The sequence below is a fragment of the Malaclemys terrapin genome, chromosome 8, assembly GCF_027887155.1.
Source record: "Malaclemys terrapin pileata isolate rMalTer1 chromosome 8, rMalTer1.hap1, whole genome shotgun sequence".
NCBI classification, from domain to species: Eukaryota; Metazoa; Chordata; order Testudines; family Emydidae; genus Malaclemys; species Malaclemys terrapin.
The window spans coordinates 97,587,137-97,611,067 of NC_071512.1; the positions used below are offsets into that span (position 1 = coordinate 97,587,137).

At 50.1% G+C, this 23,931-nt stretch overlaps 1 protein-coding gene across 3 annotated transcripts; it reads right to left on the bottom strand.

Annotated features, from left to right (window-relative positions):
* Window positions 1–10,571: 10,571 nt before the first annotated feature.
* BSND (barttin CLCNK type accessory subunit beta) lies at window positions 10,572–18,852 on the bottom strand. 3 transcript variants are annotated; one of them, XM_054037947.1, is made up of 4 exons: window positions 18,642–18,852; window positions 15,106–15,197; window positions 13,986–14,252; window positions 10,572–11,265 (listed from the first exon to the last, which is right to left on the bottom strand). In XM_054037947.1, exons 1-4 carry the CDS (start codon window positions 18,735–18,737, stop codon window positions 10,827–10,829), a joined length of 894 nt encoding a protein of 297 aa, XP_053893922.1. In that variant the 5' UTR covers window positions 18,738–18,852; the 3' UTR covers window positions 10,572–10,826. The 3 variants fall into 3 exon arrangements, with proteins under 3 accessions (XP_053893922.1, XP_053893921.1, XP_053893923.1); XM_054037946.1 differs by having other exon boundaries at window positions 18,561–18,852; XM_054037948.1 differs by lacking the exon at window positions 18,642–18,852 and adding an exon at window positions 16,287–16,311.
* Window positions 18,853–23,931: the final 5,079 nt, after the last annotated feature.

Here is a 23,931-nt window from a genome sequence, read left to right on the forward strand (position 1 = left end):
CAGCCCATGAATGATCATAAGTCAAAACACCCATGTGTGAGTGTCTCCATTGTATTTCCTGTGTGTATTAATCTTGTATTCATGCTTGTGCTTTCACTCTATGCATCCGAAGAAGTGAGGTTTTTACTCACGAAAGCTTATGCCCAAATAATTCTGTTAGTCTTTAAGGTGCCACCAGACTCTTTGTTGTTTTTGTAGATACAGACTAACACGGCTACCCCCTGATGCTTGTGTACTGTAGGTCTCCTATGTAAGAGTACACTAGGGGCTGAGAAATAGGTGTTCGTATCACTACTGGCCCAAGAGATTAAATGTTGAATTCAGGTAAAGATCTGCCGGTGTAAAGGGTTTAGACCAACAAGGCGAGGTCTACACTAGCACATATGTTGGCAAAACGTTTGTCACTCGGGGTGTGAAAAAACCCACATCCCTGAGTAATATAAGTTTTGCCGGTATAAGCACTCATGTGTACAGCGCTATGTTGGTGGGTGAGTGACATAGCTACGGCTGCCCTTTGAGCTGGTTTTATTACATCCATGAGAGAGTCATGCATCCGACGAAGTGGGCATTCACCCACGAAAGCTTATGCTCCAATACTTCTGTTAGTCTTAAAGGTGCCACAGGACTCGCTGTTGCTTTTTACAGATCCAGACTAACACGGCTACCCTCTGATACTCTCCCGATGGCGTAACGCGGCTACATAAGCGCTCTTACAGCGGTACAGCTGTGCCACTGTAAGCTTAAGTGTAGACATGGCCCAAGTCATGAACTGAGGGGGGGATCTTGTGCTCTTCTTTTTAAATCTGTTCTGACTCCTACAGTAGCTGGACTAGGAGCAGCTCTCCTAGTTCAGATAAAACCAGGACCAGTTTGTTCGCATTTCATTGTTGAACCCCTCCAGAGATACAAGCAGGTCCAGCAGTGACAGGCCTGACAGGTGGCTTCCCCTGTATTCACAGTCCCTGAGAGCCTGTTCCGGTGAGCTTGCTGGCTCAATATTTAGGCTCGACAGGTTTGACTGACCATCCCAGGATTGGTTCAACCAACTGCAAGCAGGGCATGCCCGTCTCCCCTACAGCTGCCAGAGATGCAGGTTTTCAGAGCCTTCTATTCTGCCACTAGCTCACCCAGCCACGTGGAGCCCTGGTTTAAAAACACAGACTGAAATCTCAAAGCGGGAGGTTCATCTCCCCAGCGATGTTCTCAACCAAGACATTTCTCTGAGGCTATGACACCCATCTGTACCAGATACATACTGCGAATATACAAACGTGCCAGTAGGGGTCAGCACTCACTTCCTTCTGTGAGCAGACCCCATGCCAAGCACTAGGTTTGATTCACAAGGAAGGGCTCTGGAAAGACACTCTGGCCAGCGTTTTCAAATGTGGGTGCCTAAAGGAAGGCACCTAAATCCCTACCTAGGCACCTCACTAAGTGACCTGATCAATGGGAGCGCTGAGTGTGCCGCATCTTTGAAGCTCAGGCCTCTTTGTTACCTGCCTCATGTTGAAAATACCAGCATGCTGTGCTCTCAGCAGCTGACCTGGAGAAGCAGCTCGACTCTGTACAATGTGCCCGTGTCCCTGCCTCCACTAGCATATTGTAAAACCAAAGATCTTCCTCTCTGCTGACCCCACCTCTGCTGTCTGGGAGACAAAAGCTGGCTTCTCATTGCCAGCGGGGTATCTTAAAACCAGGACAACGAGAGACCCACCCCACTCTCCAGCTTGGATAGTTGGTACAGGTGCTGGGGGAAGAGATTCTCCCCCTATTCCCAACCCAGGTGATGGAGTGACCAAACAGCCCTGCTACTCCAGCCCTACCATGTCCCCTCCACGGAGGGCAGATGGGAGGATCTGCATGGCACTTACCCCGAGCTGACCCTCACCAGCACCAGATCAACTGGGCTGTGCAAGAGCTGGGCCCCTGGCCTTAAAATCTATCAACTGCCAGCCAGCCCTCCACAGCCACACAGGCAGGCACTGTTCAAACCCACCCTGGGAGACCGTCCCTGTCCCCCAAAGATCTTTGCTTCTCCATAGCCAAGGGTGGGAGGGGAATAGGCACAAAGGGGATGTGACTTGCCCTACCTCGCAGGGCAAGCACAGAGGGGGCAGAGCTAGATCTCTGGGGTCCCAGCCAAGTCCCCCCTGCACTAGAGCAGGCCGTCCAGCCAGAGGGGGTGCTTTACAGTACCTGGGGTGCACACGCGTTGCTCATCGGAACATGTTGGGTTTTCATTTCTTCCCGGGTGAAGATAGTCATTGCTAGCCATTTTTGTGGGTTCTTTAGCTCCCTTGTCCTCCCCCAGCACCACGTCAAGGTTATTTCCTAGGACCGTGCCCAGCTGACACGTACAGCCGACGTTTTGGCTTTCTGCTTTGTACAGTTTTTAATTTCATGCAGGAATGTCTCTCTTCCTACAATGTTTAACCTCTGGTAATAGCAGAGTAGTTCAGACTCAGACTAATGTCCGCTTCGTTCCCTGAGGAATTACCTCACCGGGGCTGTCTGGTAGTGGTTCGTGTGCACAGAAGATGCTGCACGGACAGACTTGGCGTCTGAGCTCTGTCAATGCAGCTGCCCTCCTGATGTGCCTGAACCCTGAGCTGAAGGAGCCACCTCTTGGAGCGAGGGGATAGCCCCGTCTCTGTGCTCACAGGTCTCTGCTGAGACTGTCAGCCATGGCGATTTGTAGCTGACGCTTGCTGGAAGATGGACTGAAATGACCAACTCAGGTGCGATGGTGACGGGGCTCCGTGTATCAATCTAAAGAGAACTGATTTTACATGAGACCGAATAGCTATGCAAGGCCAATAGTTGTCACCACCTACTGTCCAAAGCTGAATTTGAAGTGGAGATGTAGGGCTGTATCCTACCCCCTGTAACATCCTGGCCACCCCACTGAAGTCAACCTGTAACACGGGGCAGAGTTTTGCCCCTAATCTACTTGTGCCCTGTTCCCAGCTGTCCCTTGGGCCAACTCTCTGACAAATAATGAAAAGATAAAGCCAGTGGTAATATCCTAAACAGACCAGCCCCCTCCCCCCAGTGTGGAGATAGCTCACCCTTGATGTGACCCCACTGGTTTAACCAATGGCCCATGTGCTGTCTGTCACCTGTGGCAGACTCAGAATGCCACATAGAAACGGAGCGAGAGGAAGCGAAGGTTTGAGGGAGAAATGGAGAGAGCTGTGTGGAAAGGGAAAGGGTCTCAAAGGAGCGTTTGCCCTCAGAGTGCGACGAGTCAAGAAGAGACAGAAGAGGAGCTAAGTACCAGGCTAATTCTGGAGGATCCAAAGAACGGTCATTCTAGAACCGTGGTTCCCAAACTTTAACAACCTGTGAACCCCTTTCACCAAAGTGTTAAGTCTCGTGAACCCCCTCCTAAAAAATGAATATTTCCAGGGATTTTCTCCTTTACCTGAGTATAAATTATAAAAGCAGTGATCTTGGAAATACAAAATTTTTTAATGACATGCTTATTACACACTATTATTAATTATTTATCATTCCAGTATTTTTATTAAATTATGAAAGCGGCAACACTCTTCCAAGATCTCACTTTTGTAGTTTGCATCACTTTGAATAAGCTTGTTATAAGACAAGGCTCCTATGTTTCATCAAGAAATATCAGATGTGAAACAGCATGAAGGCATCTAAGAAGCCAACTCAAAGAGTTCCTCTTATACAAGCATTCAGGTCTTGAGCAGTTCAAGCAAACAACACAAATCACAACAAAGCTTAAACTCGTTCTTCATAATACTTTTAAAAACAATACTAGCTGCCTAGTTAATTTTAAAAACAGCAAAAAATATCCACCTCCCTTTCCATTTCTTATAAGGAGTCTTGAAGTTTAAATCTCCTCAGTGTGATAGATGTGCTTACTTTGATCTGCTTAGCTCCTGGAAGTCTAGGGGCTCCGGGCTGCTGGCCCCGTGCTGCCTGGGGTTCCTAGGGACCGCTCTGCCCACCATTAGGGAATTTTTCCCCGAGAACCCCCTGTAACATTTCGCATGAACCCCAGTTTGGGAACCACTGTTCTAGAACGTAGATGGCAGTTCAAGGGAAAATAGCCAGCCAAGTGTAAACAGTTGGAATAATTGTTTCCTTTTGGACAGCAGCATGCGCCCTGCCTGCAGTATTTAGGAAACACTTTCCTCTTTACTCCCCACCTTTATCACAGCAGAGTCAGCCATAAATATATAAACAGTGGGTGAAAGCCTAGCCCTGTGGGAGTTTTGCCACTGACTTCAATGGGGTCGGGATTTCACCTCAATCTTTGACCTTGGTTTTTGCCTTCCAGTGTCTCTGGTTCTATGCAGGACGAAAGTGTGCATGGATCAAAGTTTATTTTTTTGTATGACAGTCAGTCCCATTGTGCTAGATGCCGTATGAACACCTAGGTGAAGGCAGGCAGGCCCTGCCCCACAGAGTTCACAGCCTAGGATACAAGTGAGTAACAGCTAGTGGGAGGTAGGCGGAAGAGAACTGGGAGAGGGGCGGGTGAGGGTTTACGTACAGATGGAGTGGTGTGCAGAGTCGGCAAGGCTGAAAGGACCGTCCATTCCTGTTTGCTCTACGTAAACAGGAAATAACCATGGCAGGCTGCCTGGCCATTGGCAGGTGTCAAGTGGCCATAGGGACCACGATGGGAGTAGGTCTTAAGGTGGGGATTTGAAAGGTCTGATGTGCTAGTTCTGGGATCTGATCCTGCATGTGGGCCTTGGAGGATTCACTTACCACAGCTCAACTTCAAATCAGACACCGAAGAAGCCACTTAACCAGGGTGGCCCTGTGTCCCACCCAGTCTAGAGGAAATTGCATGGGCCCCAGAGACAGAGAACTGTGCAGCGTCCTGTAGAGCTAACATAGAATCCTAGAATATCAGGGTTGGAAGGGACCTCAGGAGGTCATCTAGTCCAACCCCCTGCTCAAAGCAGGACCAATCCCCAATTAAATCATCCCAGCCAGGGCTTTGTCAAGCTGGGCCTTAAAAACCTCTAAGGAAGGAGATTCCACCACCTCCCTAGGTAACCCATGCCAGTGCTTCACCATACTCCTAGTGAGAGTTTTTCCTAATATCCAACCTAAACCTCCCCCACTGCAACTTGAGACCATTACTCTAACATGGGTTAGAAAGAGCAATATCGTAAACCAACAGTGTTCCCTGGGAAGGTCAGTCCCAAGGGATAGTACAGTAATGCCAAAAAAGAGGCTGTGTTTCCCATTGAATGAGATTGGAAAGGTCCCATCCTAATAAACCATATACCACTGAAGGGGAATGTTCTATACATGATTTTTGTAAATCAGCTTTTCCCCAAACTCCCTCAGATGCGCTGACACCTGCCCCAGAGCATCAGAAGCTCCCTAAAAGTTGGGGGGCCACCGCCACCTCTTCCCCTCCCCACTCCCACTGAGGCCCTTCTGGTTCCTCTCTGCCCTCTCTCCCATGTCACTCACCCTTACAGCCTGTAAAAAATGATGGGGCCCTGGCCTCCCGCCCTTTTCCCTCTCCTCATCCAACCCCCACCCCACCCCCGTTCCAGCACCCTGGCAACGACGCTAAACCAGTAAGTTTCAAAAATAACCAGTGGTTTTGATGTCTTGATATTGGGTGATTGACTTGAGCTGCGAAAAAGGGTGCTGGCTTTCAGAAAGGGCTGAAAACCCATCCTCTGACAGGCAGGACCTGGAAGGTGTCTTATCCAAAAACTGTGATCCCAGAATCACTAGTCATCTCTGAAAACTTTGGCCATGGTATTTTTGAATACACTTCAAATGGAGGGACAAGAGCAGAAACATCATAAGAATGGCCATACTGTGTCAGCCCAATGGTCCATCTAGTCCAGTCTCCTGTCTTCCGACAATGAACAGTGCCAGATGCTTCAGAGGGAATGAACAGAACAGGGCAATTTATCGAGCTGATCCATCCCCTGTCATCCAATCTCAGCTTCTGGCAGTCAGAAGGTTAGGGACACTCAAAGCATGGGGTTGTGTCCCTGACCAACTTGGCTAATAGTCACTGATGGACCTACCCTCCATGAATTTATCTAGTTCCTTTTTTGAACCCAGTTATACTTTTGACCTTGACAAAATCCCCTGGCAAGGAGTTCCACAGGCTGAGTGTGCGTTGTGTGAAGAAATACTTCCTTTTGTTTGTTTTTAAACCTGCTGCCATTAATTTCATTGGGTGACCCCTGGTTCTTGTGTTGTGTGAAGGGGTAAATAACACTTTCTTCTTCACTTTCTCCACACCAGTCATGATTTTATAGATCTCCATCATAGTTCTCCTTTCGTTTGTTTTGTTTTCTTCCTAAGCTGAACAGTCCCAGTCTTTTTAATCTCTCCTCATATGGAAGCTGTGTCATGCCCAATAAGCTGTCAGTAAGGTGAGTCTCTGTGACTTGTCCAGGGTTCCAGGCAGGACTCTGAAGGGCGTGTACAGGTCATAGCTCCCATTGGGTTGGGTGTCTCTATTTATTGTAAACAAGACTTTAAAAGCAATTATGTTTTCATCTCTTCTGGTGCCAAGGCCTTTCTCTGACAAAATGACTTAAACCAAATGCTTCCTATTGAGATAAGGTGGGATCCACAAAAGAACTTTAAGTGCCTCAACTCAAGCCGTAGGCGCTGAAGTCTTGGGTTTGGTTGCCTACGTCCCAGCTTTGTAGCCAATCCACAAATCTGGTGCTGAACCCTGTAGGTGCCTAAACTCCCTCAGCATCTCCAATTTTCCAAGCCCCAATTCTCTTGGTGCCCATGTTCTGCTGCTGGGTATGCACACTGCTGCCTCACTCTAGGCATCTGGACACCCATCTCCCAACTTAGCCCCACAGCAGTTCATGAACTGGAGAAAGACAGGCATTTGGCTGCCTACGTTGCATGCAGGACCCCATCTGGTAGGCAGCCTCTGAGACTACCTACTGGGTTGGGTCCCATTCCAGGAAGGGGGGGGGTGCTGCCCAGGGGCTAGTGCACTTGCCTGGGATGTGGGAGACCCAGGTTCAATTGCCCCCTGCCTAGCAGAGAGGAGGAAGCAAAGATTTGAACAGGGATCTCCCACCTCTCAGGAGAGTGCTCCAACCACTGAGCTCTGGGATACTCCGATTCACCTGTTGAAGCTGTTGCTCTCTGGATTAAACAATGAAAGAGTGATTGGAGCAGCGGGGGGTGGCTCTGGGGTCTTCAATCTCCCAGGTGCGTGCTTGAAACTCTGGACCCCAGAGTTATTCCCAGTCTCTCATGCCCAATGACTATTTCAGGTTTATCCACAGGGGAACAATTGCCCCCCCCCCCCCCCCCCCCCCCATTCCTCACTCCATCCACTCTTTCATTATTGATGCACAGTACAACCGCTCCAACAGGAGGTCCATGAAGGGTGTTACCACCACCAGACCAGAGGAATTGTTCAGAGACAGTCCAATGGTTTAACTAGGAGTCATGGGATGTAATTGAGCCAAAGAAAACAGCCTGGGTTTGCCTCTGCTCTGCCCTGGAAGATCCATACCCGAGAGAGAGGTCAGGGAATGAAAGGCCAACTCGCCTATCTAATGAGACTACCAGCTAAAAATCACCGGTGGTTCTGCTGCAGGCACCTACACAGTGCTGACTGGAGGGAGACCACCAATTCATCTCACAGGCGTGACCCAATATTCTTCAGATGGGAACAACCTTCTACCAACAGGAGCCAGATCAGAACCAGGGGCATATTGCTGCGGGGTGTTACCTGAGCCATCCAGTTGCTTAAGTAGCTTGTGATTGTTACCAATCAGTCCCAATGAAAGACTTTGTGGGTGACACTGAATCCCTCCCTCTCTATCCCATGGGGTCCCTGTCCATTTTAGAGAGAGGCCCAAGTCACAAGATGCCCCCAATCCAGAATGGAATCTGAACTTTCCCGGGTTGGGGGTGTGTGGATTCAGGGCTCTGCTTGGGGTTAATTTTTAGTACCATGCCAGGACCTGCCTTGCACCTTGTATAGTCACTGTCTAGTATTCCTGGCAGCCCTTCGCACACGTGTGAGTAGAGAATTACGATTCAGTAGCATTGGCAACCACTTTATTCAGGTGTAAATGACCAGCTAACGTGTGAGGCAGTGGGGATCAGGCCTGAAGGGAGAACACTTACTCTGTACCCCCAAGTCTCAGTGGGAAATTAGGACTCTGCAAGACCCCCTGTCGCCCACAGCTGCGAACAGCAGCATTTGGAGAAATCCACTTCTGTATGTGCCTTCTGTAGGCTATTTAATACCTCAGAGAGCCAGTTCTGGAGCTACAAGCGATGAGATTTGGTCTTCTCATGGTATTTCCTCTATCTTGCTATATCATAAGAAAACCAAATAACACATTAGTTTGACATCAAGGGCTCCCTTAGGCATTAAAAAGCCTGTGAAAAACATAAATGCAAGACCCAATATATGAGACACAGCCACTCTCAGATCCCCCAGCGCCCCTTAGAAATAACCTGTACAGATCTTTAATTCCAATGGCCTGAAGTGGGAGTGGCCTTGTGCAGCACCAGCCTAGTGCTTAAGTGTACACTCCTGTTGAATGAAAGCCAAGTAACCGTGTGTGTCATGGCCCTTCGCTCAAAGGCAGATCAAGGAGACTCTGCACTTAGCTCTTGTGGAAAACTCCAATTGCACACAACGTATTCACCTGATAACATGAAACCAGATGTTAATGGGATAGAACCTGCAACACCATCCTCACTGTATCATTCAACTTCAGGCCACAGACCTATGTGGCCCCTAACTATGAGGCCCCAGGTTTTCAAACAGAGGTGCACTGTTGGGGTCCTGAATAAATGACCCGGTTTGCAGATGGCCTAGTTAGGAGTCACATGGCTGGCAATTGTTTTGCCACTCATTGTCAATTTCACACAGCTGCTGCTGGCTTGCTCCATGGCTTGCTGTCAGCTTGGCTTCCTTTCCCAGCACCAGGAGGCAAACTGACAAGCAAAGGAGTTCAGCAGCTGCAAGATCCTGAAATTGACATTAGTCACTCCAGATTTTCTGCCCCGCTGACCCCACGAGGCATCTGTCGGCGCATGAAGTGGTTCCTCGGAGGCAAGGAGCTGACCGCACGTGAGCTGCATTCTGCTTGATTGCCTCTCACCTAAAGAACTCCCCCCACATCGCGGCCACCAGTGGAGGTGAGGAGTTAAGGAGCGGGACGTTCTCAGCTGAAGTGCCTTTTAACCTGGAAACTATAGCAAAATAGCATTCAGGATCCCTCGTATTGGTACTAATTGAATTCTGGGGGGCTTTTATGATTAGAAAAAAGCTTTGACACATCTATGCTTTGTGCAGTCCACCAGGGGTGCATACACTTTGCCTACCTAGAAACTAGTCCTGCTGTCTCAATCAGAGAAGTTAGTCGTCTCCTCCCTTCCTAAGCACATGATCTGGCCCTGATCCTGCCAAGGCTCACGCGTGTGCTGAACTCTGTTCGCATCGACAGTCCTTGTCAAGACAATGGGACTGCTCCCAGGCTGAAAGCCAAATACGTGTAAACCTTTGCAGTATCTGGGCCATAGTTTGCATGGTGCAGCATGACTGCACCCTAGATTGCTGCCTTCTACAGAAAAACCTGCATGAGGGGCTCAGAGTTTCCCATCTCCAGATGGTACTTGCACTGAATGCTCTCGGGGAAGAGATTTGGATTATGGAGACTGATGCCGGCCAAATCCACAGATCTTAAATTTATGGAGATATTCTATCTCCTAGAACTGGAAGGGACCTCGAAAGGTCATTGAGTCCAGCCTCCTGCCTTCACTAGCAGGACCAAGTACTGATTTTGCCCCAGATTCCTCAGTGGCCCCCTCAAAGATTGAACTCACAATCCTGGGTTTAGCAGGCTAATGCTCAAACCACTGAGCTATCCCTCCACCTTTGTTGGGAAGCCTCTTGGGGATATGCAGAAACAATGGCTCCCCAGCACCTATGCAGCACAGACCTGGACTATCCCAGGTAATACCAGGGACCCATATTCCACCCCGCAACGTCCAGGTGATCAGCCACTTGTAGGCCTGGATAACCCTTCCTGGAGTAAGGGCCCACTTTTCTGAGTACCGTATTTACCTAATTATTTTCATTGGGCAAACGAAAAAACCATTGCGTTCTTTTTTGGACATTGGAGTTTACATTTTCAGCCAGCCTGAGCCCTGGCCGCCCGTTTGGTTGGATACCCGTAACATTTGTTCCCATTAATTCAGGGCCCAAAGACCGAGCCGTGGGCCCAAACAGATTGGTGCCCGGATTCTGAGCGTTGTAGTGCAACTGGCTGGGGCTTGGGAACAAAATTACAGGTGCACGTTTTATGGGCCCAAACGACATCTCCCCCTTTAAAACATGGCTCCCTGGGTGCAGGGAGGAGGCCTGTTAATTGATGCCAATGGACTCCCAGTACCCACGGCATGGAGGATTGCAGCCTCCATGTCAGGTGGGCCAGCCGCTAAATTTGTACAGGAGAGGGGGAAGTGAATGCAGAGTACTGGCCCGTGGGGCATTCACTGCTCTCCGAAAGCTCTCCAAACAGTCGTGTTCTACAGATGATTGGGAGACAGGCTGGGTTTTCAGTAATGAATCAGACCTTGTTTTAATGTTCCAAACATCCTATCTTCCCCCTACAAACCAGCGCATTCCCAGGAGCCAGGACCCGACCGAACAGCCACAAACCCTGCAGCTGGCTGTGGCCTCCCAGCAAGCTGCCCCCAACCCCCAGTCTGAGCAGGGCTGATCTGCGAGGCACTGGGGATACTGAGAAGCACTTGAGCTCTGCAACTTGGACCTGTCTCTGACAGTCACTTTCCCCTCTCCAGGGTTAGGTGTCTGGCTCAAAGACAAAATCATCCGCTATCAGTAAATTCTCTGGCCCCTCTTTTAACCCATAATACATGTCATCCTCTTCCACACTCTGTCTCCCTCCTGACTCTGCTGCCTTTGAGCCAGGAGCTGAGACCAATGCAAACTGTCTTGCTGAGGCAACCCCAGACAAGTAGTTCTGGGGTAGGGCTGGTGTTTGCTCCTGGCTTGGATGCCACCCTTCTGCCAGCGGTGAATCAATCAGGGCAAAATCTTCATAGCAAGGAAGCTCAGACCTGGGCTTCTGGATGTGCCCCTGTGATGGGAGTGGATTCCTCAGTGAGTTGGTGGATCCCCCCAGAAACAGGCTGCTGGAGGTGGATCCCTCAGAAGAGGGAAGGTCAGTGTCCTCCGGGAAGGAAGCCAGCGGCGCTGCACTGTGGGACCTCTCTGATGGGCTGAAAATGGCATAAAGGTACATTGAAGGGCACGGATTCATTTACTGGCTGGTTTCTGTGCTGTCGTTTCCCTGTTTTGTGTTTTTGGCCATGGGGTTTACAGTAAATCAAGCTGGGTTCATGGTGTTCCTTTCACTAGCTGACTTGTGCCTGGTTTTCATAATGATGTTGTTCTGTTTATTTCCCCTCCCCATTGTGGATCTCAGTTGCCACTAGTCAGGTGAGGCTCTGACACTGTACACATAGGGAGCCCAATCTCTCCATTTTGGTACCTTCAGAAGAGCCCACCTGCCCATCCCTCCTCCTCCTCTCCTTCATCTGCTGTGCAGCAGCTTCCAAGGAGAACTTGCACAGTTCACGGTGTCCTTTGACAGTCTCCTTGCTGTAAATCTTGGCACAGGCATAATCAGACTCCGGTGGCTCTCCTGCCAGTGGTTCATGGAGAATAGAGAGCTCAGAGCTCCTTTCATCACCCATAATGACAGGTTTCAGAGTAGCAGCCGTGTTAGTCTGTATCCGCAAAAAGAAGAACCGGAGTACTTGTGGCACCTTAGAGACTTAGTGCCACAAGTTTCAGAGTAACAGCCGTGTTAGTCTGTATCCGCAAAAAGAAGAACAGGAGTACTTGTGGCACCTTAGAGACTAACAAATTTATTAGAGCATAGTCTCTAAGGTGCCACAAGTACTCCTGTTCTTCTTTTAGTGCCACAAGTACTCCTGTTCTTCTTTTTTCATCACGCAGTAGATAGACCTGCTGTGAGCCACTAACTGATTATCCAGAAATAGTTAAGCAGACCAAGGGCATGTCACTTAGGCAGAAGGCAATGACCCAGTTAACCTCCCCATGTCATTTCAATTGGCTAAGATACTCTTCACCTCTCATCCTAAACAGTTGAATAGTGTTGCTTATGGACACGTTAAAAAGCCACCATGTTCTACGCCAGAGATGGCCACATTCCAGCAAGGGGGTGTGGCAACTGATTCCTACATAAATAGTTCATACAATCGGTTAGTAGCGTTTGTAAAGCAGTTTAGGGATCGACAGGATTTATTGTTCTGACCATTCTAATCCAGCTACTTACACTGAGCCCATCACCATGGCGTCTGTACGCCTTGCTTGAAGTCTTTAAATGAAGAAGTAGTTAGGTGTCTCTTTGCCTGAAACTCTGAACTGGGAACATGGATTTACTCTGAGGAATGACATTTGTTTATTGAGACATATAACAGTGTAAGGAAGTTGCCTTCCCTAATCAAATTTTAAAGCAGGGAAATGAAACCCTGCAATCCCCCAGGAAGGTTAGGAAAGGCCGGAATCCTGCAGTTAATCGTGCAGGGGGTGATTTTCAAAGGCACAAAGGGGGACCTGGCTGCCCAATTGTCCTTGGTGCATTTGGAAAACCTTCCCCTTTCCAAAAAAACACCCCTTCCTTTGACTTCAGTGGGTGATGGCTCAGGTTCTCATGAGGCCGGGCTATGTTTTTCATATAAGGGGCTAGAGAAAGCCCGTTGCATTGGCCTTGAATTGTGTTTGGGAGAGGAGAGAAAGCTGCAGCACCTAGTTAGGCTCATGTGAACTCAGAGTGTCCTAAATTATGGAACACCTCACAGGACACCGTCAATACCACATTGAGTAATCGAGACCGCCGACCAAGGAAATAACCCACTTCTTTCTCTGACGAACCAAGGGACGCACCCCACCCTTGTACTTATTCACTACACTGAGACTGACTTGGACTCTTAATACATTCCATGGGTGGCATACCCAAGCCCCCTTATCCACTGATGCTCTAAAAAATCCCGCACCCCAATCTGGGTCTATGCTGGTTATGTGATATGTATGTATCTCTTCATCCTTACAACCGATACCTGTAATCCCTCATAACCCAAGCCTGACCCCAGATGTACAGTACCTTCCCTCTTAACTTTTGTATATTAAAATGTTTAACTCTGTGTGAAGTGTCTGACAAGCAAGTTCACGCCCCATCATTTGCCTGCAGAGATGTTTGCCAGTCACCAGGCACCGTGTTCCTGCTGGCCCATGCAGCTCTCTGGCTTCACAACCACAGCAGTTAAGCAGGAAGCCAGTTGCCATAACCCTTTTGCTGCTGAACCTCCACCTCCCGTGCTGTGCTGCTGTCACATGTCACTAGTCTCCTGATGGGCCTGGGATGTGCCCAGAACATCCAGCATCACAGCCGTGCACCCTACCTGCACTGGATTGCACTGTTTCCTACCTGCATTGCTGCTGTTTACATTGCAATCGCTCCCAGGATGCCCACATGAGGTCTGGATCCGGGCTCTCGCACCAGGGCTACAAACAGCAGGGTCGGTGTTTTGAGTTCAGGCTGGAGCCCGGGCTCTGAAACCTGGCGAGGGGGGGAGGGACTCGGAGCTAGAGCTCCAGCCTGAGTCTGAACACCTACACTGCTGTTTGTAACACAAGCCTGAGGTTCTGAGACTCGGCGCCATGGGTTATTTTTTCCCAGTGTAGACATGCCCATAGAAAGAGACAGTCCCTGGCCCAAAGAGCTTACGGGTCCCTGGCGCATCCAGCAGCTCGGGAGGCATGTTCCGGTTAGATGTATCTAGCTGGAAGGATTTGATCACCGTATCTGCTGCCTATTTTTTGTCTATTGTTATGTCTGTAATGTGGGAATCTCCATAAGTGCAACTTTACTGCCCTTTGGATTGCTCTATAGCAGATCCTCAAGGTCACCTACCTGCTGATGGTTGCTGTGACCATGTGGGTTGCTGGATCTCTGTAGGTTTCTCCATTGTTCTCTGAGATCCTGTGGACCTCAGCCTTGGCCTGTACAAAGGGATGGGGACATCCTCTTGTCTTGAGCTCACAGTCACCTAGGAGCGGGGTCATTTGAATCCCCAGACACTCCATAGAGCCCTTTGCTTTCCTCTGGATCTGTTCATAAGATGGCAGGCTTTTCTCATAGACATTAGCTTCTTCCTGGCTGGTGTAGGGAGTCTGGGAGCTGGGGTGAGGGAAAAAGAGGGGAAGGGACGCTATTAAATTCTGCCATTTAACTGGATTCCAATAGTTTCTGGTTAGACACAGGAATTTTATCGCTAGCTGAGAAGGAAACGAATAAAATGCCACAAAAGGGAAGAGCAGCATGTTCGTGTCACATCGAGCAGATTTGTATTAGAGAGGGGCCACACCCAGATCCCCACATCTGAACTCCCCAGACGGTGGGGAGGTTTGGAGCCTGCCTGTAGTGACCAACAGTCACCCCCAGCTGAGAGGCATTGACGTTAACTATTGGTCTTAGTCTAGTTCCTACTGAGAGAGCCTGCAGTACGTCCCTGCTGCTGTTGATGGCAGTTTGACGTGGGGGACTCAGTGGGGGGTTGGCTAGGAAAGGACTGCAGGATTTGGCACTCACTCAACAGGCACTAGAACAGGCCCACCATCAGAACAGCAGAGAAGGACTTCAGTGGGGGATTTTGCCTGGGAAAGGCCTGAAATCAGTGGGATGTCTAGCTGGGAAAGGACTGCAGGCTCAGGTCACACCACCCTCCCTTCCTCCACACCACTGTTGGCAGCCTCATCAGAGAGAAGCGATGTAGTCAAGGGTTGAAAGAACATGGAAACGGAGCCCTCAGTCCCAGGACAAGCCGCTGCTTTTTTCCCCCCCCTCAGCTTACTATTTTTTTTAATTTTTTTTAGATGAAATATTTTTAGCCTTCCCTCGTGCCAGGGTTTTCAGACCCTGCCCTCGTCCCGGAGGCACACAGATAACCTTGTGTACAAGCTCAGGCGCTCATTAAAAACCAGATTGCAAACTGTTGAGCTGAGGCTGGGAGCCTGGGGTCTTTCCAACATACCAGCTCTTCTCCGGAATTTCATTTTCTATCGAAACAGCAGGCTTGCGTGACAGGAACTTCTCGGACTCCGTCTCCATGGGGACAAATGTTATCTGGGGGGAGGAAAAAAAGAGGGATGAATCATTCCTCTGAATGTGAACAAAGAGGGTGAATCTCCTGCAGCGGAGGAGGAGTTTTCCCTGGCGTGGGGCTATCATTAACTCCTTCCCAGCGGTGACATCACACTTCATTGGCACTTTAAGTAGGTATTTTTACATCCAAAACACTGCCAAGGAAGAGGTATCTAAGCCCCCAGCTCACATTTACAAAGAACAGACAATATGCACGCTGCTCCCCTGGCCAGGAAACTCCGGCTGATAAGAAGAACCACAACAGGGGCTCAGTCGTGAAAGGTCTGGAGTGTTCAGTGGTCCATGCAGCATGCTCAGAACCTCGAGCCTGGCTGGGTTGGGACTTAATTATGTCACCAATAGTATGCTCAGTCCTGCCATCCTGCTGGATGACAATGGGCGTCCTGCCTTCTGAGGCACAGAGGAGGCAGGTAGAGAAATGCCAACTCGTTCCAAATGGAACTGAGAGCGTGCTTGTACTGGGCCAACTGGTGGCCCTGCAGACTCTGAAGCACAAATCCCAGCAGCAGCTTGGGCACCCTCAGCACCATCAGAAACGATGGCAGATCTTGAGGGGAGGCAGGCCCCTTCAGAGACAGGCAGGCCGTTCCCCAAAGGGGCCCTTCAAGGGAGTCAGAGCTTCATCATGGACTTCAGTCTGAGGAGAAGCTGGGGGCTCCACGGCTTTTCCCCTCCCTCCAGGAGCCATGTTTGGTGGCCAGAGCGCTGGGGGATGAGAGGTAGGATTCTTCCCAGAGAGGGATGGACATTTGAATGGGTTATTGCAGCCCAGAGGCTGTGGTCCCGAAATGGAGACATCATCTGGGAAAGGATGGGCCCAATGGGTCGGATTCCCAGCATTCCCAATCCACGCCCCTACAGACTCTGAGGACTGGATCTAGTTCTAAACTTCATGGCTGGCCTTTATCGCTATTCTGGGCCAAACCAAAGCCCCAGAGCCAACCCCTCCACCCCCCCCCCCCCGCCCCAACCTTCAGGAAGTCTGGATCGAGATCCAAACTCTGTAGCTTACAGCTCTCTCTCTCGGTGACGCTAAAAAGGCCTAATTACCAGCAATTAAAGACACCGTATAATACAAAATTCTGCAGACGGATCCTTGTCACAGGTGAACCCTTCAGCTCATTGTGCTATAACCTCCAGTTCTGCCCCCCCCCACCCCATGCTGTGTCTCAACATGCACTGTCATAGGCCCAGATCTACTGCGTCACTGAGGGATTGTCTACACATACAGTGCTGCAGTGGCACTGCTGTACTGCTCAGTGCAGATGTTACCTACGCCAACAGGAGACCTCCCGTCGCGGTCCGTACTCCACCGCCGCAAGAGGTGGTAGCTACATTGACAGGAGAAGCCCTCCTGTCGACATAGCGCTGTCTACACCAGGAGTTTGGTCGGTATCCCTGCATCGCTCAGGGACTCTAGACCACAGCCATAACCCTAGAGCTAATGTCTTGTTTCCAGTGGGAAAATAGTGTTCTTGGATTGATGTTTCTTCAGAGGATGGGAGTTAAATTGTTTTACTGCGCTATCAACATTCTTTAACCAGGAGATTTTCCGAAAGGGGTTTTAATGACCCACCTAAGTCAAAGGGTTGGGGATTGGGTATGGATTCAACAGGGTCTAGGGGTTCTTTTTCCCTTAATCTAAACTGAATTTAAAACAACTTTATATAAACCTATCAGCCATGGATGAGCAATAAGTAAACGCTTCCTGCTCCCAGCACCTTCCTGGCTGTCTCCTGTACCTTTCACTTACACAGCTGTGTTGTTCCTTAGGCAAAAGATCAGTTCTTCCCCTACTCTACGAATTTCTTTCACGGTGTCGTGAATCTGTTCAATAAGCTGCTTGCGTGAAAACATTTCTGCTGCACCAGCCTGCCCCTTTGTTACGTGTCTCCCAAAAGAACTTGTTTCAAGAGTCCTGTGAAGGCAAAAGGAACCCTTTGGAAAGCAGACAGTGAAGACACCGGCTGAAAGTTGGGGAGGGGGCTCTCTTCTTATCCTTATCAAGGTGGATTTTGGGGGTGGCTTTCAAACCGCGACCCTGAGAAATGAATCAAGGCTTTCTTCATTCTTTGATTCCTGTTCATCATTTCACAGCAATGATTTACACTGCAGCTGTCACTGAGAGGTATAGCAAAGGGCTTGGGACACACAGGATAGTTTCTTTTAAATGATTCCTTCTTTCATTAGCAACAGGGATTCACTGCACTGCCCGGTGAATGTCGGCACTGCTTTCAGTGAAGCCTGACGGGGTTTTATCCCTGGATCAGAGAAAAGAAAGACACCCTGTCCAGCTTCCCCTGTGCCTGCTGCACCTGTAACTCTCCGGATATGGCAGCCAGCCTCCTCAGCTGTCTTAGCATCCTAAGGGTTAAAGCCAAACCTGGCAGAAAGCAGGCTCTTTGGGGATAGAAAAACAAAGTGTGTGTGTCCTTAGGGGGCATCTCCTCTTAGTTATTAAGGAGCACTTTGAACTGATGGAAGGGTATACAGTTTTGTAACACCAGTTAGAAGTAATCCCCCTAACCCCTTCCGTGGACAGTGGCAAAGTGTCTGCTCCCCATGCACAGAGATAACTGGAGGTGCCGTGGGCCAGGTGGAGAAAGTAAGGCAGAAGAAGTGTCTGTCCTCTCTTCCCTGCTCCACTCACAGTTATTTCATGTATTCTTTTTGAAACCAACCCAAAGTTCTGGTAACTTTTAAATGCCCGTTTGAAAGTTAGTCTGAATTGCCTGACTGTGGCAGAGGGCATCTTCCGAAGCCCCTTGATGCTCCCAAGCCCCTCTCGAGGGAAGCAATGCATTACACACCCAGGAGAAATTGCCAGCTAGTCAATGGAACATATACACTCAGCAATATCCCAGAGCCAGCCACAAGCACTGACTGGTGACAGATCAGCTGCCAAAGGAGAGAAGGAATGCTGGGCCAAGCCTTACAGTGACTGTACAATCATTACTAGTGGATACTAAGACTTATTACTTTTCATTCCTGGGTCTCAAAGCACTTTGGAACGAAGGGTAAGTACCACTATCCTCGTTTTACAGATGGGGAAACTGAGGCATGGAGCAGTTAAATTACTTGCCCATGGCTGCACAGTGAGTCAATAGCAGAGATGGGAATAGGACCCAGGTCTCCTGGTCTGGTGCCTTAAGCATTGCACCACCTATCCCTCAGCAGGGCAGCTAGCTGTCTCAATGGGAATTTAAGCCATCAGCTACTATCGTTAAGCACCTGTGGATGGTTTTTGGCTCCCAAAGATGCCTTGCAGTGCCCCGCCCGTATCCCCCCTGTGCCAGAAAGCGCAGATAAGAGACTCGGCCCTACCTTGGGGTAGCACTGACACATGCTCCAGGTGATCCCCACTGCTATGGTTAAAACCCCCAGGGTGCAAAAGGTGATGTAGACCTGGGGCTTGTCCACGCTCATGATGAACATCCCAATCATCACCAGGAAGAAGCCCAGCACTATGAGTCCGTAGCGGAAAGTTTTATCCTCAGCCATTGCAAACCACACAGGTAGACACCAACGGCAGAGCGAGAATGCAGAGAGCGAGCCCGGGGCTGGGAGGAGACAGATGCCAGGGAGTCCCTTGCCTGGCTGTGTCCCGGCGAGCACTCCTGAGGTGCACAGCCAGGAGTGTGTTCCCAGAGGCTGCCAGGGACAGAGGATCAGCTGCACATTCAGACCAGTCCTGCCCAGGGCTGAGCCAGCCAGTTTTTAATGGGAGTGTAATGAATGCAAACAAGATCCTGAAATTCACACTCCAGTGAAGCTGCCCAGCGCACTTCACTCTAACCTTCCCTCGAGGCACGTGCAACCCAGGCTCCAGAACACCTTAGCCAGGGAGTGCGAGTCGGAAAGGGAGAGGTCACAGGGGGAGGGGGCAGGTTAGTAGCACCAGGGCCCAGAGATGGAGCCACACCGGTAGAAAAGATAAGGCTGATGCCTTCCAGGCATATCATACAGCAGGGTGTTCCTGAGCTCTGTGGATGTGTCTTTGCACCACTATGTTTGTAAGCTATTGAAAAGGAAATGATGTTGATTTATTACTTGTATCGCGATAGAACCTAGGAACCCCAGTCTAGGGTCAGGACCCCACTGTGCAAAGTGCTGTGCAGATACCTAAGAAAGAATCATAGAATATCAGGACTGGAAGGGACCTCAGGAGGTCATCTAGTCCAACCCCCTGCTCAAATCAGGACCAATTCCCAACTAAATCATCCCAGCCAGGGCTTTGTCAAGCCTGACCTTAAAAACCTCCAAGGAAGGAGATTCCACCACCTCACTAGGTACCCCATTCTAGTGCTTCACCACCCTCCTAGTGAGAGAGTTTTTCCTAATATCCAACCTAAACCTCCCCCACTGCAACTTGAGACCATTACTCCTTGTTCTGTCATCTGGTACCACTGAGAACAGTCTAGATCCATCCTCTTTGGAACCCCCCTTCAGGTAGTTGAAAGCAGGGCCGGCTCCAGGCACCAGCCCACCAAGCTTGTGCTTGGGGCAGCACCTGGAGGGGGGCGGCGCGGCGCTCCGGCCCCCGGGGAGAGCGGGGCCACAGCCGGGTTCGCCGCCCTCCCCCCGGCACTCTGGCCGCCCTCCCCCCCACGGCGCCCTCCCCCCAGCGGCCGGGGGGAGAGCGGAGTCCCCGCCGGGGCTTGCTGCCCTCCTCCCAGGGCTCCGGCCACCCTCCCCCCGGCCGCCGGGGGGAGACCGGAGCCCACGCCGGGGCTCGCCGCCCTCTTCCCAGGGCTCCGCAGGGTGGGGGGGCGGCCGGCGGCTTTTTTGCCTGGGGCGGCAAAAAAGCCAGAGCCGGCCCTGGTTGAAAGCAACTATCAAATCCCCTGTCATTCTTCTCTTCTGCAGACTAAACAATCCCAGTTCCCTCAGCCTCTCCTCATAAGTCATGTGCTCCAGGCCCCCGAACCAGACCTTGCCACAAAGAACTCACAGTTAGGTAGGATGCAACAGGATAATTCCTTGTTAGCACTGGAAACTTCATCCTCTTCTTGCAAGGACTACGAGCAAGGTCACACTCCAAGCAGGACAGATGAATGTCTACTACCCGTGGCTATGGGGGCAATCACCATCATGATTCGCCGTGAGCAAGAGCTTTGGGTGTGTTTTGAAGGGATTCTGGCCAGAGCTGGTCAAAATATACTTTTTTGCAGAAAACTTTTGGGGGGAAATTATGGTTATTTGGTTCTCGTTGAAATTTCCCATTTATTGTAAAACAGAAACCTGAAACATTGATTTTCAAAAAGTTTTAATTTTCAAAAAAAACGATTTCTGGTACAAATGTTCAGTTCTTTGGTAAAGCTTTTACCAAAACTGTAAACTTTTCCTGAAAACTTTTTGCTTTCCAATTTTTTGATAAAATAACAGAAAACTTTAAATTTACACATTTCAACCAATTCTAATGATGCGTCCTGCTGAGGAAACAGCCACCAAATGAGCCCCTCAGAAATCCCTACAAGGAGATATCAATCACACCCACACAATGAGGGATCATGTTTTTCTTTCTCTGGTTCTTCATTCCTTGTCCTCTGTGCCTTCTTGCTGGGGTGCGCCCTGCACTCAGCTGCCAATGACCATCATCTCCCTGCTCTCCAGGAGATGGGATTGGGACGTCAGTTTTGATAGGCCTGGGTACTAGCCAGAATTCAGGTGGAAGGAAAACTTTCCCCGCAGCACAGTTCTTGGAGCACAGAGCAGGCCCCACTCCTGTGTTGTGGATTCTAATGGCTGACTTGAAATCACGTATTGTCCTGCATAGGCGAGATTGGGAGAAATGGAGCAGGGAGGGGGGAAAGAGAGAAACTCCAGTGAGAAAGGAGGGTGGGAAATGGAGCCAGGAAGAGCAGAAGGAGTGAAAAACAAACCCACAGACTGTGAAGGAAGGAGCAGAGATGGGGAGGGAGAACTTCCCATGGGGACAGGCACCTCTCCCAATCCCAGGAGAGAATGTTTGGCTTTGGGATGGCTGCCATCTCTCTGGAGAGACAGAGCTCATGCTTCCGTTCAGCTAGGAGGACAGGTGATTGTTTTGATTTTTAAATGGATTCATCCTAGTGGGATAGGAGAGAAGCGTGGCTTAAATGACAGGGCAGATGACCCTGCTAATCCAAAGCAAGAGGGCGTGAGGGACAATCTCAGGTTCCACCATTGTTATTTGGATACTCTGGGGACAAAAACACCAGAACTACGTAGGGAGAGGGAGCCCTCATGCGAACGTGTATCAGATCCCCATCCTTCCCTCTTCTGAGGTCTCACCAACGTGCTTTGTAGCCTACCTGCGTGGGGTCAGGAAGTGAGGACTAGTCCTTCCTCTGTCCCCAGCTGCCCCACTGAGGCCAGCTCTTGAGGGGTGCCACAAACAATCAAATCACAGAAATGTGTCTTTTAAACATCATTTTCAGCTGCATGATTTTTCCCATGTAAGTGTATTTTAAAGGGCTGCAGAGGGCAACATAGACCCTATCCGACATTCAGCTGGTTCCCCTGGACCCTGAGGGGAGTTAATGGGCGATTTCAATTACGTGGGAGGAACGACTGCCTTTCCCTTGCGACGCTTAATGCTCCCATGTTTTCATTTTGTAATCTCCCTTTGAAAAATGGATTTAGGAATAGTTGGACTAAAAGCTTTGGACTCCTGGCGCCCCCATGTGGATTTGACACACAGTTGCACCAGCAAAGGTCAGTATTACAGGGACACCAACAACTATTCGTGATTAATGAATGTAAAACAATAAGGACCCCATTCTCCCCTTTGCAGGAATAACCCTGCGAGGGGACAGGGAGCACTGTGAGCTTAATGGTCCAGTCCTTCCATCAGGGTGTGGGTCCCCATGTGCCCTAGAAATTATCCAGGGGCTCAGGCCCCCTGGAAACTGCAGCCCAAGAGATCATGGACATCTCTCCAGACGCTTCGCTCTTCAGCAGAAGTGCTTCACTGGGGCCACGCTGCCAGATACCTCCATTCTTACCGCTACCCCACACACACACACCCCCCACACACAGAAAGGGGAGATTACAGCACCAAGGGGCCCATTTTGCTATTTTCCACCCCCAGCTTTGTGGGGGAGTAGCCCAGCCATCCCACCAGCTCTGAGATGCCAGATCCCTGCAAAACCTGCCTGGAGAGGACTCCCCAGAGCTGGACGGGAAGGTGGGCGCATTTCCCGCAGGCCGGCTCCAGTCTGCCTGTGCCAATGGCCGGTAGAGCCCAGAAATGTGTCTCTTGACAGCCTGAGGCCGGGGACATGCTACAGGCTTCTGCCGACATAGCTGTGAAGCGGTGTGATTCCCGGCCTGGCATAGTTCTACAAGCAGAGGTCTCTAGAGCAGATGCAGTTATACTGGCAGACCTGCACTACTACTGGTATAGCTTGTTTCATTCCTGGGGGTGGTGTCACTGTACCAGTACACAGTGATGCTTCGCTGGTATAGCTGTGTCCTCACGAGCAGTGCTTTGCCAGCATGGTAACCTGGTATTCCTATGCCAGTAAAGTGCTCGTTGTGTAGACCTGACCTGAATGTACCCCAATCCCAGCTCAGCCCCTGAAAGAGAATGAGCACGGCCTTTGCTGCAGAGCCCACTCTACAACTAGGACACTATCTACACCAGGGATCGGCAACCTTTGGCATGCGGCCTGCCAGGGTAAGCACCCTGGTGGGCCGGGACGGTTTGTTTACCTGCCGCGTCTGCAGGTTCGGTCAATCGCGGCTCCCACTGGTGGGAAGCGGTGACCAGCACATCCCTCTGCCCATGCCGCTTCCAGCAGCCCCCATTGGCCTGGAGCAGCAAACCATGGCCAGTGGGAGCCGCGATCGGCCGTGTGCCAAAGGTTGCCGATCCCTGGTGTATACTAAGGAAATCCACCCTGCAATGATGTAGTGACACTGGCTCAACCCCCGAATGACGTCCCAGTGCAGCTGGCTTTAGTACCAATTTCAGCAGCACCAATGTATGCCCCAGTCTGTGCTGGTGCAGCATTAGTGGGTGTTCGGGTGTAAAGGAATGACTGTAGCTACAATGGTGTGCATATCCTTAGTCTATAGCCTGTGCTCTCCAGGAGGTCTGACTATGTGATCACAATGGTCCCTTCTGGCCTTGGAATCTCTGAAGCTAGATGCCGCGAGCCCCGATGATTTTTAAAGAGGGTGGTAATTATGCTAGATGGGGGGCACCAGGATTAGAGGGCAGCCTGACCTGAAAGCCCACGGAGGGGTTTTAAATTAAAAGGACATCGTATTTCTCATACGTTTAAAACAAAGCTTTTCCTCGTTGGTTATAATCTCCTCGTTTAGGTGCTTCGGTATGGTTGCTCATAAGTGCTTAGTAGCTGGCTTTGATTTTGGTGGATCTAAGAGACATTCATAGAGTGGCACGGGATTGGCAACTAGAGAGAAGATTAAAAAGGAACCTCAAATGTTAACTCTAATGCAGCTGTGGCAACGTATCTTTGGGGGAAATGGGTTCCCTGTGATCTTGAGTGGTCTGGTTTTCCAGGAAGTTGAAGCAGGAACAATTTTCTTGGCAGTAGGTAGAACTTTCCCTGTATTTTCGTATTCCACTGGAAGCTCATGCAGGCTAATCCCCAGCTCCAAGCCAGACCCAACTACCAGGGTGCTAGCCCTATTTCCCTGGTAGCCTTCTGGGGCCCACCTCTCACTGCCATGCAGCTTGTGCAGT

Bases quoted from the DNA above. Each gene is read 5' to 3' on its own strand.
- BSND (XM_054037946.1), bottom strand. From the start codon at position 18,737: ATGGCTGAGGATAAAACTTTCCGCTACGGACTCATAGTGCTGGGCTTC. The intron at 14,253-15,105 runs GTATGTTGGAAA...CCCTCACCCCAG, and splicing joins GAAATTCCGGAGAAGAGCTG to CTCCCAGACTCCCTACACCA. The intron at 11,266-13,985 runs GTAGGTGACCTT...TGCCATTTTCAG, and splicing joins GTCACAGCAACCATCAGCAG to CCCATCAGAGAGGTCCCACA.